General features: G+C 42.4%; 1 protein-coding gene across 2 annotated transcripts; it reads left to right on the plus strand.

Annotated features, from left to right (window-relative positions):
* Positions 1-935: 935 nt before the first annotated feature.
* nudt4a (nudix (nucleoside diphosphate linked moiety X)-type motif 4a) lies at positions 936-13,833 on the plus strand. 2 transcript variants are annotated; one of them, XM_028958833.1, is made up of 5 exons: positions 936-1,382; positions 6,078-6,188; positions 10,658-10,702; positions 10,862-10,949; positions 12,076-13,833. In XM_028958833.1, exons 1-5 carry the CDS (start codon positions 1,284-1,286, stop codon positions 12,279-12,281), a joined length of 549 nt encoding a protein of 182 aa, XP_028814666.1. In that variant the 5' UTR covers positions 936-1,283; the 3' UTR covers positions 12,282-13,833. The 2 variants fall into 2 exon arrangements, with proteins under 2 accessions (XP_028814666.1, XP_028814668.1); XM_028958835.1 differs by having other exon boundaries at positions 10,865-10,949.
* Positions 13,834-15,892: the final 2,059 nt, after the last annotated feature.

Here is a 15,892-nt window from a genome sequence, read left to right on the forward strand (position 1 = left end):
TCTTCATTTTCTACTACACACATTGACTCCATACTTTTGTTGAACTTAAAGTTATTTTATTATTAGAGGGATTGTAACACTTATGAGGGGAGTCCCTAGGGGCAGTGGTGCTGGCCTAGCGATTAAGGAAGTGTCCCTGTAATCGGAAAATTGCCGGTTCGAATCCCGATCCGCCAAGGTGCAACTGAGGTGCCACTGACCAAGCACCGTCCCCACACACTGCTCGCTGAGGGTGAAATGTTAAAAGCAGAGGACACCTTTCGTTGTGTGCACTGTATGCTGTGCTGTCTTTCGCAATCACTTCACTTTCACCTTGTGCATACCGAGGCAGTTTTTTGTTTGTTAATTCTCGACGTGACCACAAGGGGGCCATACTCACCCTGCCACAAAAAAAATCGCCAGGTTTGCGCTTGCTTGTCTGTATTTTTTTTCATAGTTATTGTCACGCATAATCTGATAAATGCTGTAAATGCATAAAGTCCACGTTCATGTGAATTCATGGCAAATTGTGGGACAAACTGCAGTGGTGCCACTGAGATGCCCTTGAGCAAGATCCCGTCCCCGCACGCTGGTCCCCGGGCGCCTTTCATGGCTGGCCAATGCTCATGGTAAAATGCATATTTCATTGCGTACTGTGCTGTCGCATGCGACAATTAATCACTTCACTTCAAATGCGATTTTAATGAAGTGTTGCGCAAATGACATTTTTTAAATTCCAAAACCAAGCATGTTCAGGGCTTGTATAATTGCTATTTTGTTCTCGCAGACACTGTAGCGGCGCTTTACGCTTTTATTCAACCACAAAGCCGGGCCTCCCGGACTTCCGTCTTGGAGCACGCTGGACCGCTGGACCGATCCCGGAGTCTCATTCATATTTTCCTGCGGAAACGCCCATCCGCGGTCCGCACGTCCAGCGACGCGGAGCGCGCATGCGCAGTCGCGCCACTCGCGCCTCCTCCGTCTTGTGCGCCGAGGCTCGGGAGGAACAGCGGCGACGAGGCACCATGGTCGTGGGAATAAACCGGACACGAGTGGCCAGCCGCGACCGCTTTCCGTCAATGGGAAAAACCTGAGCCGCGAGAGACAGGCCTTGCGCAAAAAAAAGAAAAGAAATAATATTTTTTTTTAAAAAAAGGAAGGAAGGAAGGAAGGAAGGAAAGAGAAACCAAATCGCCTCAGTTCTTCTGCGGGAGCACTTGTTGGAGGAACTCCATGCTACATTGACGCGCCGCGCTCCGCTCTTCACGCTCGACCCCCGCGGCGCGGCCGCCACGCCGGGATACATGATGAAGTTTAAGCCCAACCAGACGAGGACGTACGACTGCGAAGGCTTCAAAAAGCGCGCAGCGTGTCTGTGCTTTAAAAACGACCGGGAGGACGAGGTAGGTCGCGGCTGGGGCGGCCCGGTTTAACGCGTGTGCCGCGCTTTCGCTCGGGACGTGCGAGCATCTCTGCGCCTGCACCGCTGCCCTTAACCAAAGTTTACTTAGATACCCGCCTGCCGCAGAAGAAATGGAAAATAAAAAGTGAGCAGGTGAGCAGACCGGAACACGGCCTGCATGCATCATGCCCGTAGGTGGCTGCACTGTAGAAAATCACCAGACGAGCTCGAAGCGAGACGTCGTGGACCTCGCCGGTGCACCAAAAGGCGAAGAGAGGGATGCAAGGGGACCGAGGCAGGAGTTGAGTTTTCAGCGTTGATGGATGATCACGCCTGCGCTGGGTTTGGTCAAGGCCACAGCACTAAATATTTTGTCACCAGTAGATTTGGGCTTGATGCCCAGTGCATGCTTGTATTTGTATAAATGCAAGATTGATTTTCAGATTAGACTACCTGAAACACATGCAGGTAACCAGTTTGATAGAATAGATAAAGCAGTTTTTATTATTATTATTATTTTAAAAACATTCTCATTTACGAATTGAGAGTGACTTATAACGTCCCCCTTCTGGGTAGATTCTTACATTTAAAACTGGGGGGAAAAGTAGAGTTTCTGCGTGGCAGGTGTCGTCTCGCTCATGTGACACCCGTGACGCTGATTTGACATTTTACGCCGTGGCCTCGGATGATTGACATCCAGCTGACCAAGGGTCCCCGACTCTCAGCCCGTCCTGTCGGCCTCCCTGCCGTCACCCGGCGGTGATTGATGCCGTGCAGCATGTGGCCAGGACGAGCGTCGGAATCGCGGCTCTCCTTTCTCTGGCCTCGTGCAGGTGAAGCGGGGAGAGGCGGGACGTTTCGTCGGAATGTAGGTAGGCCTCTGCGGAACACGATCGCCACCCCGGGCCCTGTCTGACTCGGCGAGCGCGAGGCCGGATTTGCACAAGGAGAAGACTGATGAGGCGATGAGCCGCCGCAGAGCTGACCCCGCCCCTGTACGCCGCCTGTCGTTCACCCCGTTTATGACCCGTCCATGACACCGCGTGCTGTCTGAATTCTGGAGAACAGTTGAGTCAGTTCCTCCTTTCACCTGATAATTGGCAAAAGCCCCCTTTTGCGCAATTCGGTGAGGGGTGATATAAAAATGGAAGCATTTGATTGATCATGACAGTTTCCCTGTCAACATTCCATATACCTCCCAAGATCCAGGAATCCTCTAAAAACAATAGTATTATCGATGAGGTGAATTATTTATTTATTTGTTAGTTTTTGTCTTTTGTGGACAAAGCGTCCATAAAGCGAGAGAGCTTAAAAGGTGCAATTTCCTGCATCACACATGTTGCTGAAGGGAGCTCTGGTTGTGTAGAAGACAGTGGAATGTTGTACGGGACACTGCAGCACTAAATTGTCTGCATAGCAACTACACTTCATCTCTCAGGGCTCCTTCATGTGATTGGGGCCCTAAGTGTGTGTGTGTGTGTGTGTGTGTGTGTGTGTCTGGGGGGGGGTTACAGTAGCAAGTTACACTATGTGCTAAAGCACCAAGTGACCTATCAGCAGCAATTTATAGAACCGTGGCGAAGGCACTAGATGTCCCCTGACAGATTCCCTTTCCCACCCCTCTCTCTCTCTCTTTTTCGGCGACCTCCCACCCGTCCGCACACATGGGCTACTTTCCGGCATGAAAGCACTTGCGATTATGCTAAGTGTTTTGAGAAAGTGGCGTCATAGCTGTTCTTTTCCAGGCGAACTTATCGTAAAGGGCTGTGCGTGTGCCTTTAATGTGAAGCTAGAAGCACATTCTGAATGTCAGGCAAGCGCCGTTCTGGTTTCCCTGTTATCATGATCTAGTACCAGGCACCTTTTGCTAGTAACGTTGTGTGTGTGTGTGTGTGTGTATATAATATGGCACAGTTCGCAAGTACCTGCTAAATCTAGTAAACCAGTTTCAGAAACACGTTGGTCAGGAGTTTTTATGTTATGATATGTTTTGGTCTAGTTTCTAACTCTGTTATTACGCTGAGTCCATGTGATTTCAGTGAATCAGTTCAAATGATGTCTGGGTTATCACTGATTGGCGGTTTGCATATGTCGCAAACCACAAAAATCCTGCCTCCCACAATAGGTCCTGTATTTCTTCGACTCTTCCGCCCAGGGGTTCAGGTGAAGTAAGTGACTGGTTTGTGCTTGTCAGGCAATCTTGGACACACAAATATTGAAATTGCAGACCGATGGTTCATAGCCTGGTAAAATATGAACCCAGGTGTGTTAAAATATTAGTTCTCACTGCTTGGTATGTGATTTTTCCAAAATACATTTATGTCTCCATATGTACAGGTCAACTGATGTTTCTGATGTCCAAATATGTTGTTTTTTTGTCAACTAATCTACTGCAAATCACATTTTAAATAAGACTAGACTTACTTGTTATAGGCTAATTATGGGTAATTGTTTAGGTTTTAAATTCATGAATTCTACAAGAAGGGGCACTTCCTGATTAAGTTGGCCTTTCAGAAGAGCCTTGTGGACAAATAAAGACTAATATGGCACACGTAATTACTTTTGCAAAATATATTGCTAAGAATCTGGAACATTTTATAATAAGTGATATGTGAAAAGGGCCCAGACGAACTGGTCTTCCCGAAGGTTACCGGGATTTTTCACTTCATAATCATTCAGCATTCATTCTATGTGTGCAATAAATTATTTGAATGCACATATTCAGTCGTATCATGGTGTAAGTGCTGTTGTTAGTATACTATTCATATTTGTATATTTCGTATACAAATACCTCCCCCTGAAAATCCTATGATTATTTTGTTATGTAATTCCTTGGTACCTGTGCACCACTTGTTTCTCCTGCCACAGCAGTATGGTGTACGTGCCACAGGGCCAGTCTGTCCACTGTTCGGCTAAGCTTAAGCCATCATGCAGAAAGACAACTGCTGATCTAGTGCTTTTCCAAAGCTTGTTTTTGCGCCACAGTTCAGTCACTGTGTGCAAAAGAGGCTGAAAGAACGAGAGCCGAGTTGAATTTACTCATGAAAAAACATCCTTGTGTGGTTAATAAGGTCTTGATTTTATGATGTTTTCTTTGAATATTTTGCCCTGGGCTCTCCATGGTGTCCTGAGGGTATTCCTGGGGGAATTTCAATTTTTTTTTTATTTTAACCACAGTGAATTTATGACCATAAGTGCTGTGTGGAACACAAACATGATACTGCAGATTAAGCCTTAACTGTAACGATGAATGTATGGAGAGCTCTGCAAATCCACAAAGATTTCCAATTGCTCTGTATAAAGGGCTTTAAATGAGATTATATTTAATTTCATCATGTTGGGCCATAAAAAGTAATGTTGCACATTTTAGGTCTATGATCCACAGCTGTAAACACTTGTTCTTTTGAGCAACACATTTGAAATTAAAGTCATTGAGGACATTTTTTCTGTGGGGAGGGGGTCTGAAACCAGTTCAAGGGCCTTATATTACCAGCACTATTTGTTGACTGCATCACATGTAAGTTATACACGTTATGTAGGGCAGGGTGGAAAGACGTAGGATAGAGCCTTTTTTTCGCAAGTGAGAGTTGAAATCCATCCATCTGTTTGTCCGTCCGTCCACCCATCCATCCCAGAGGTGAGGGAAGCATGCTTAGAAGGCTATGTGATTGGTGAGGAATTCCCTCTGGCTGTCAGTGCAGCTTTGAAGTGGGTCAGTGTGACACCAGACCCAGCACAGGCTGCCAGCATTCATCATTGTGCTATTCCAAATTATTCAATATTGTAGCAGATATGTGTTATTATCCCCACTGAATTAATTCCTATTGACATCAGTTATCTTCCCAAAGCTGGGAACCATATGGAAGCAACTCAAGCCCGCCCCTTTTCACCTGCAGTGGACTCTGTATATCTGCACACCAGGCAGATATTCAGGAGAGAGCTGTGTTTTACTGCCCTGGTATGAGCATGGCCTGCAAGTACGGCCCCATTTGTCATAAACGCACTGAGCTCAACAGCTGCTTCACACTTACACAGGACATGTAGAAGAGTCAACTCTTTAGGAGAGCGGGTCGAGTGTCCCTTGACTGTGCAAGTAGAGTCACAGGGCAGGAATAGACTCGAGAAACACCCCCCAATACCTTGTAACTATTTTGACCTGTCAGCATAAATCAGTGTGAGGTGCTGGACATTGAAAATATTCATCATGCCAATCTAAAACATTCCAGTCCAAGCATTTCAACATATATCTCAGTTAAACTGCTTTTTGTTGTAAAAGCATAAGTATATCAGTGATATACTGATTAAACGCAACACAATCAGTGTTTAAAACATACTTGTATATTCAATTTACAAGTTTTATGAGGCTGTCGTCTCCATTCAGCTTCTCCTGTTAGGGGTGCCACAGTGGACTAATCGGTCTGGTTGTTGCACAAATATCTGTCAGTCTTACGTGCCCTTCTTCATGGCTCAAATGCATTTGATAGCAGTATGTTGAGACACTTGCTGATCACGGCGGGATACGGGAAGGAAAACATTCAGGCTACCGGACCTTGGCGTGTCACACAAGACGAGTGATTCTGCAGCTTTTGCTGTGCATGGCATGCACACTGAAGGCAGTGTTCAGTTTCTTTTTGAGCAGCGGAGCCGATGATTTCATTTCGTTATGACGCAGGCCTGTTTGTCAATCTGCCACCAGGTGCTTCTAGTAAGCAGCAGTCGGCACCCAGACCAGTGGATCGTTCCAGGAGGGGGAATGGAGCCTGAGGAAGAGCCCTGTGGAGCTGCTGTGAGGGAGGTCTATGAGGAGGTCAGTGATCGTGGGGCTGTCATCATCAATTCGCAGTCATCTGTACCCCTAGCAGGGAACACCCAGTATAACAAACCAGTTTATCAGGAAGACTGACTGGCCTTTAGCTCTACTAATCATGTTCATTAACATCACAATATCCATACAAGTTGAATTTTTCCAAGCAAACATTCTAATTCCAATATACAATTTAAATTTACGGAATTTATCAGACGCCCTTATCCAGAGTGACTTACAATCAGTAGTTACATGGACAGTCCCCCTGGAGACACTCAGGGTTAAGTGTCTTGCTCAGGGACACAATGGATGTGGGATTTGAACCTGGGTCTTCTGGTTCACAGGCGAGTGTGTTACCCACTAGGCTACTACCACAATTAAATGAAGCCCCCCTCCAAACTTCACATAGCATGATCTAGTATTGTGTATATGTATAAAAAGGTTGATTCTCTTAAGGCTATCAATCTTATATCCTTCTTGCAATATTCTAACGTGCATGAGCTCCCAATTTCTGTTTGCAAATGTGAGATGTCAACAGTTCATACCAATGGTTTTCATTTAATCTACCTGAAGATATTTCAGTGTCTCCTAAACTTGTGTCTAAAAAAACCTTCACATAAACCTACCAATTACCTACTTTGTTACAGGTTCAATCAAACCTTCTTTTTTCTATATTTATTTATTTTTCTTCTTCTCCGTCCTTTGGCTTCTGCCAAATGGGGCCGCTGCAGCTGATCAACCTATCGGGTTGTTCGCACAACTGACTTGGCAAAAGTTTTATGCCGGGTGCCCTTCCTGACGCAACCCTCCCTGTTTACCCGGGCTTGGGACTGGCACCAAAAAATACACTGTCACATGCATCCCCAGCGGCAGGATTTTTCTGTATTTATTTATTTATGAGGCCAACGTTTTGCTTCAGCGGTGGAAAATGCAGCAGCGGCAGTACTCAAACTTTGGGATGTGTTCATGGAGGCCCATTCACATGTTTTTTTTTTTTTTTTTTTTTTTAAACATAAATTCCCATCACCCTAACATCCCGCTGTGGGACATCAGTCATGCTAGCTGACAGCGAAACCCACTGCAGTGTGGTTCAGCTCCTTAAAACTGCTCATGCTGTCTGTGTTTTGTGGGTGTGAATCTACGATGCTGCTGCTAATCCACCTGTTCGCGGCATGTTTGGACCTGGTGTCAGAATGCTCGAATGGAATTCGGCAGTGGATAAACTGCACAGGGAGAACAGCATTTTACCTCTAATAATATGTTTTCAGTAGTATAGTATTTATTATTACCATGTTGGTTAAATCTTATTGGACCCAGTTCATGCAGACTGACCAACTCGTCCTCACTCCTAATGTAGCAACCAGAAAATATCTTCATTATTGATTTATGAAGATATATTTTTTTTTATGTGACTTTGCACATGATTCCTATAATGTGTTTGCTGTAAAAGTAACATGTGGTTAATGGTTTTGTGAGTGTTTAATTGAGGAGATGCCACTTGTTATGGGATCTCAGGAGAAACCGTTACATGGGAGTAATCTGTTGACAGCTGTGAGGCCCGTCAGTGACATTTGGAGACAGTGTCCTATTACTGCCGTCCTCCTCCATTTGAAAGAGACATGTCGTCCTTGAGTAGCATTAGTAGAGTATACACACACCAGGACCTGCTAAGATGATTAAATGTTTTCTTTTGTAATGAAATCAGTTCTATGTTACCAAACTGTTACCAATTTAGGTTGTCTTATTAATTTAATCTCTTTCCATCCCCTCTTGCATCTTGTCTGTTTGAATCTGTTAGAGCACAGGCTAAAAGTAGCTGTGTTGAATAATGATATGCACAACATCAGCTAAATAAAGATGTACAGGGCACATCCGATGAAAGCTGTTGAAGTTACATGTTTAGCTTAATTACTTTGTCAGCATGAAGGTGTAATACTATAGTTTGCTTTAGGAATCCCTTGTGTCATGGGAATTGGATGGGACTTTTTAAATCATAGAAGTGGGATGGGACATAAGGGGGCATTCATTATGATTGGTACCAAGACTTTCCATCATCTTGTCCAAGTTGTGATAAATTGCAATTTAGTGACATTCACAGACATACTCAACCCAAGTAATACCAGTTATACTGACATGGACTAGAGCTGCTAAGAATATGTTTAAGAGGTTACTGTGATCTTATTATTATAAGACACAAGAACACATGGTGATCAGCTGTATGCAAGCTTCTGACTGACAGTAACTCTGTCGGGCTTCCACATCGGTAATCCAAACTCAGGGGGACCCAAGGGAAGATCATAAACTCTGGCATGAATTATAGTGTGTAAGGCTTGACACTGAAGCTCTCAGGAAATCTAGGCACCACCCCAGTGGCAAGTCTGACATCCCCTGGGTACCATGGTCACTGTCGACTGGTGCCAGAAATAGGCAGTTGCGAGCAGTCATAGTATTCAGGTTCAAATTCTTGCTTTTTCCCCACCTGGCTTGTAATGACAGGCAGTGTCTAGACTGACCAATCCCTTAGTCTCATCTTTGGAAACCTTGACCCCTATGCATGAATCACATCATGGTAGGAGTGTTGATAAAGGATCAGGTTGCTTCTGCTAATGTCTTGACCTTACACATAATTATCCGGAAGGTTAGAGTCTTCCTGCATCTGTACCATGAGATACATTGTTTTGTTCATTTGAGGGAGCAAGGGTCAGATTGAGATTTTTTTTCTTGGCATTCTACCTTAAGGCAATCAGACATGCACTGATGTTGAGTAGGTACCACTTTTACCACCAACACAATATCCTTCACTAGTCCTCTGAACGTTTACTGTGGAATCTGGCACAAAGTTGTCAGTAGCATATCATTTAAGTCCTGTAAGTTGCAAGTTGGTGTGTTCATGGATCAGACTTTGTCTTTCCAGCACATCCCACAAATCCTCAGAGTGAGATTTGGAGAATTTGCAGTGTGGCATGGCACATCATCCAGAAAGTAGTTAATTTGTGTTCCTTACTTTCATCACTTTTAACTGGTACTGAGCACTGGGAACAGAACATCCTACAACATCCCATCAGCTTGAGAGATTGGATGACATACCCATCTAGCCATCACAAAGTCTATATATTCTCTTGCTGCCTCATATACTATATTGCCAAAAATATTGGGACGCCTGCCTGTAAACACACATGAAATCCCATTCTTAATCCATAGAAGTTGGAGTTGGCCCACCTTTTGCAGCTATGACAGCTTCAACTCTTCCTGGAAGGCTTTCTGCAAGGTTTAGGAGTGTATTTATGGCCATTCTCGACCAATCTTCCAAAACACCCAAAGGTGTTCTGTTGGCTGGTAGTAGTAGTGACCCAGAAGACCTCAAAGTCACTCTTGATAAGGACGTTTGATAAGTGCCATACATTTTGATGTCAGGGTCAAGTTCCTCCAAATCAAACAAGTACCTCATCTCTTGGGATCCACAAAACCCAGACTTGTCCATGGGATGTAGTAGCAAGGAAAATTCACTTATGGACTTAATGCATCCTGTCATGGTACAATGCTTGAATCCCTGAGAGCAACCCATTTTTCATAAATGGTGGTCTAGGGTTAAAGGTGTCCTAATACGTTGGCCAATATAATGTACATAATGTACAATGTCAGGTTCCCCTGTAACCAGTAAAACGTGATTTTTTCCTTCACTTCACTTGTTATAATGGCTGATGGGTGTAACAAATTTGAAAAAATGTGGACTTTGTTCTTTTGCTGGATCTGAACAAAAAGACATTGTGTTCTTGTCAGGATTTGTGTCAGGTGTCTTAGCCCCATACTGTGTTTTGGAAACACTCCACTATCAGGATTCATCCAGCTTTGCAAAGCGTTTGTGTGTGTGTGTGTGTGTGTGTGTGTGTGTGTGTGTGTGTGTGTGTGTGTGAGAAAGAGAGAGAGATAAAGGGATAGGGATTCCAGAGGCTTTGACTAGAGGGTCATCGCATATCAGATCACCAGGCCTTGACATCTTCTGTCACACATATGCTGGGCACAGGTGATATACATAGATTGTGGTAGAAGATCATCTGGTTATATTTTTGCTATACATTTGATCATATTCAATAATGTGACTCAAATTAGCTTTTTTGTATTTGTAAATTTGGTTGAAAATATCTAAATGTACTTATCGTTATCTGTGATTTAAACGTATTATGGTAATATGTAATATTGTATTTGGTTGTATTAATGTTGGAGAATGTATTAATAAATTCTCCATGCCAACATTACGCACCTTCTACCCCCAGCCACCCAACCCTGAACTGGTAAAGCAATTATGTTATAAGGATTATCACTAGTGCAGAAAACCATTAATGGTTAATGTTTATTTGTCTTGTTACCTATAAATGATCTTTGTTGGGAAACCTTTGTTTAAGTAGAAATATATTGGGTTTTACATTTGTTCCACACATTTCATCTTCTTCCAATACTTTATTTCCTCCCAGGCTGGAGTAAGGGGTACCCTTGGGAGACTGCTGGGGGTGTTTGAGGTACGCTTTTTTTATCAGTGTTGAATTACCTTACATAACAATGGCATTGCATTACAGTATTTATTTATAGCTTTTATATACATATCCACACTTGACTTGGTTGCACCGGATAAACTATTGCTAGTGTGTTGGCCTAATATGCCCCTGATCTCCTATTAGCAGAATCTGGACAGCAAACACAGGACGTATGTGTATGTCCTTACCGTGACTGAGACCCTTGAGGACTGGGAAGACTCTGTCAACATTGGTAATTTTTGCACCATCCTCATTACTCTTTGTTGAGTTTCAACTCACCTACACCACAACCAGTTACACTTGGAATTATGCTGGCAGCAGATTTCCTTGCTGAAGTCAGATTCGTTTTACAGTTATGTGTTTCTCAGATTCCTTGATGAAATTGTGATTACTTACCTCAGAAATTCAGTATCTGGTACATTTTCCTGAGTTGTTAAAGTATAAATAGTCTTTGGCTGGTGACCATGTAATTCAAAACGTGAACTATTTGTAGAGGGTGTAGAAAGGAAAGAAACCCTGGTAATCCTTCACTCCCCTCACTCGTATAAATAGACCAGTGTTTGTTCACATGGGGGCGTGCTTGTTTGCTCTGTGTGGTTGTTTTCCAGACTTCGTCATTACTAAACTAAACCCACGAGCACCCAATGATAGAAGCGCATCAAGTGTATGTAGGTTTTGAGCAATACCACGGTTCATTAGTAAACTTCAGAAATATGTGTGTGGGAGCTTTGTGTTTGTGTTGTCTTTTTATGCAAATAATATGCAAATTTGTGCATGTGAGATTGGAAGGGCTGGCTTTATGGACTTGTGTATTTGGCAGGTCCCGCTGCTGACCCACAATTTCATAACCATGGCGTGAGGAATGTCAGATAGAAAAAAAATGCCTTTAGGGCCTTGAGGGGGACGACAAAAGCACAGTGTAATGATTATGTAAGCATAATCTTACATTTTAAGCATGTTCCTAGATGTGTTCAGACTGTTGCATTTGCAATACTGTGAAGAAAAAAATGCTATTTTCCTACTCCCTGATTTTCAGCATTGTTCTTTACTAATACTGAATGTTTAGACATTTTGTTAATATTGGGAGGTCCATGTAGATGGTATGCTTTAAATGAACACAGTAGTGTGCAAATTCAGGGATGTGTCAGGCACCTGTAAGGCAGCTGGTGAAATATCCATGAAGCAGTTGTTAAAGAGACATCCACTGTAAAATATACAGTTTTAGTTTAGGTATAAGAAAGACTTAAATTGTGTAAAGATTTATATAATATAATGAAAATAAAATAAAATTAAAAAGACAAAATGTATGAAAAGGAAAAAGGAACTCAGTCGTATCTGTTCTCTCTCTCTCTCCTCAGGTCGGAAAAGAAAGTGGTTTAAGATTGATGAAGCAATTACGGTGCTCCAATCTCACAAACCGGTACACGCGGAGTACCTTCGCAAGCTCACTCCCCGATGTGGCCCTGCTAATGGCAACTCGCAGGAGCCTGTCGCCCCTGATGACAACACCTCCCAAAATGTTGGCCCTCTGCAGAGTTGTGGCTTGCCCCACATGGGCAGATAGAACTGTCACCAGGGGGTGCAAATGCTACAACATGCAAACAGAAGCATTCTGTTCTGGACTTGAGAGACAATTTTTGCATGAAATATTTCATTGTTTACTATTTGAAACTAAACACAAAAATGTCTGGAAGCCTGGCGATGGTGACTTTGAGCTCTGGATATTAATACTAGTTTGTGGTTTTTATTCTCTAATTTTTAAACTGTTCTCTAAAGCCAAACAAAGTCAAAATGGCAAGAAGATTGCAAGTTGGGAGGAAAAGTCTCTGCTGCTGTAGATCTCTGAAGTGTATTGATGTAAAGACTCAAGACAAATCTCAAGTGTGATCATGTGAAATAACTTGTGGTGTATACATATGGATTGATATGAATTTTAATCATTAGCTACAATAATAGCGTTTTTTTTTCCAACAGGTGGGTGTTATCAAAATAAGACATTCTCTTGATATTATTTCATATATTGGCAGTAATGGTTATTAGCCAATATTTGCATCTAAGATGTTGTTACATCTTAGTCTTACAATAAAGAAACGTCAACAGCCTTTAAAAAGTGAGTTAGCATAGTGTAACACTTTTATCATTTTAACATCATTTGTATATGTAGCATATATGTTTGCTACCAGGGACTTTCACTCTGCATACAGAGCCTTTCTTCATATATCACGTGTGTTGACTATCTTGGATTTCTGGTGTACATTATTATGGTTGACTTGTCTGGAATCTCTGAAGGGAGCTTATTAAAGGTAAATGCCCTTGGGCACCAATACAGGAGAACTCAAGCAGGCAGCGATAATGAGTAAAAGACATCAAAACAAAATTGAAAGCAATAACATATTATTTGTGGTTTGCATTCTCTTCACCAAGTAGTTCAACATAACATGATTCATTTTTGATGGGTTTGGCAAATTAATTTACATACTCTGTAATGTGATTACATCTTGCTGATATATCGTCCATGACAGGTTTGCAAATAACACAGATTTTCCATAGAACTGACGTAAAACTCCTTCAAATTTGTTCTTAATCCATATTGTTGGCTATGTGTTAAGATCTTTCTTGGCTTCTATTCAGTCCACCAGCTTTAGTCCATCCACCTACCATCCCCTTCTGTTTGTTTGAACCTTTCTCAAATCATCAGACCAACCTGTAGTCAACTGCTTGGAGTATTGACCAAAACTGCTCTGAAACAGTGCATTGCTGGTTTCTTTAAATGACTGTTATTGCACCCAAAGCATTGAGCATTTTGTCTTGATGCCAGTCTTTACATCAATGAGATCATATTTTAATGGTATGGGTGTGTGATTTGAAAGCTGAAGTTGCCTTGATCACAATGGACATGTAACATGAGAGTGTAAACTGATGTGTTGGACTGGTTGATTTCTAAGTAATTTGGGCCTGTCAGTTGACAGACCATTTGTTTGGACATTACTGTTGTATAACATATGGGTACAAACTGTGAGTGAATATATTTGAATGAAGTGGTAAGTTGTGAGCCATGTGAACTACCCTTGAAAGGGCATCTGCACTGCAAATAATAAAAAAATCTGATTATTTTACATATTCAATATTTTGGTGAAATGCCATACACAGAAAAAATAAGATTTTTGCTGATGTCATAAATTAAATAGGATGAAGCTGGGACCTCCACCCATGTGTCTTAATATATACACTGCTCAAAAAAATTAATTAATGAAATATTAAATCTTATTAAATATTAAATCTTTGTTCTTTACATAGTTGAATGTGCTGACAAAATCACACAAAAAGTATTGATGGAAATCAAATTTATGATCCCATAGAGGTCTGGATTTGGAGTCACACTCAATTTTAAAGTGGAAAACACCATAGGCTGATCCAACTTTTGATGTAAAGTCAAAATGTGTGTGTGACCTCCACGTACCCGTATGACTTCCCTACAATGCCTGGACATGTTCCTGATGAGGTGGGGGATGGTCTCTTGAGCAATCTCCTTCCAGACCTGGACTAAAGCATCCGGCAACTCCTGGATAGTCTGTGGTGCAATGTAACGTTGGTGGATGGAGATGTGCTCTATTCAGGGCCAGTCCATAGTATCAGTGTCTTCGTCGTCCAGGAACTGCTGACACACTCCAGCCACATGAGCATTGTCTTACATTAGGAGGAACACAGGACCAACCACACCAGCATATGGTATCACAAGGGGTCTGAGGATCTCATCTCGGTACCTAATAGCAGTCAGCCCACCTCTGGCAAGCACATGGAGGGCTTTGCGGCCCCCCAAAGAAATGCCACCCCATACCATTACTGACCCACTACCAAACCGGTCATGCTGGAGGATGATTCAGGCAGCAGAATGTTCTCCACAGCATCTCCAGAATCTGTAACATCAGGCGCATGTGCTCAGTGTGAACCTGCTTTCATCTGGGAAGAGCACAGGGTGCCAGTGGGGAATATGCCAACCTTGGTGTTCTCTGGCAAATGCCAAACGTGCTGCACGGTGTTGGGCTGTAAGCACAACCCCCACTTGTGGACCTCGGGCCCTCATACCACCCTCATGTTTGGGCAGACACACGCACATTTGTGGTCTGCTGGAGATCTTTTTTGCAAGCTTCTAGCAGTGCTCCTCCTGTTCCTCCTTGTACAAAGGCAGAGGTGCTGGGTTGTTGCCCTCCTACGGCCTCCTCCATGCCTCCTGATGTCTCTTGGTATCGCCTCCATGCTCTGGACACTACGCTGACTGACACAGCAAACCTTGGATGTGCCATCCTGGAAGATTTAACAGAAGTCTGATTGACTTGGAATTACATTGTGTTGTTTAAGTGTTTCCTTTATTTTTTGAGCAGTGCATTTTAAAATATCAGGAATCCATTAAGTGATATGTTTGGTGGTTGTTAAGTCCCACTGTACTATTGAGTTGGGTTCCCTCAAAGTGTCGGTGTCCATAAGAGGGCACTGTTTTTGGTTAACAAGTCATCAGCAAGTGAAAGTGATTGTTATTGGTTATTAAGTCCCAAAAATATTTTTTTTGCATTCTAAAACCCCTAATGTAAAATTAATTTACAAATGTGATTTGGAATCTGTTTGAACAATTTTGATTGTTGTTTTCTGCATACATAAATCTGTATTTACCTCCGTTTTGTGAATTCAACATTTCCTTTTTTGGTAAAAATCCCAATACAAATATTTTTGAAGAAGAATTTTGCAGTCTGCAGTCTTTCAAAAAGAGAAAGTAATTAACATAAATTGTAATTTTTGAACATAAAAGAGTATATAGGCTGGGCAAAATCAGGACAGTGCTAATTTTAGCACCCATTTCTGTTGCAGTCTGGATGATGCCCTTTTGCACTCACTGTCTTTGTGTACTAGCATTCCTGTTCCTCACCCTCACCAGAATGTTCATTTTGAAGTTGTGATATCACACAAAACATGATTGTTACACCATGGTGTAATTACATTATATAGAGTTTTACGGTGATTTACTTTTTTTTCTTTTATACATGGACAAGCAGCTAAAAACGTGAGGTGAATAGAAATGTATACATATACTAATTTAAAACTGATTGGCCAAACACGCTTTGGTACCTCTCAAAACAAACTCCGCCCGGTTTTTGTGTCAGCCCCGCCCACTGTCGTGGT

The sequence above is a fragment of the Denticeps clupeoides genome, chromosome 17 (assembly GCF_900700375.1).
Source record: "Denticeps clupeoides chromosome 17, fDenClu1.1, whole genome shotgun sequence".
Classification (NCBI taxonomy): domain Eukaryota; kingdom Metazoa; phylum Chordata; class Actinopteri; order Clupeiformes; family Denticipitidae; genus Denticeps; species Denticeps clupeoides.

Coding starts and splice junctions, on each gene's coding strand:
- nudt4a (XM_028958833.1), top strand. CDS start 1,284: ATGATGAAGTTTAAGCCCAACCAGACGAGGACGTACGACTGCGAAGGC. Junction 6,189..10,657: donor TGAGGGAGGTCTATGAGGAG/GTCAGTGATCGT, acceptor ATTTCCTCCCAG/GCTGGAGTAAGGGGTACCCT. Junction 10,703..10,861: donor GACTGCTGGGGGTGTTTGAG/GTACGCTTTTTT, acceptor ATCTCCTATTAG/CAGAATCTGGACAGCAAACA.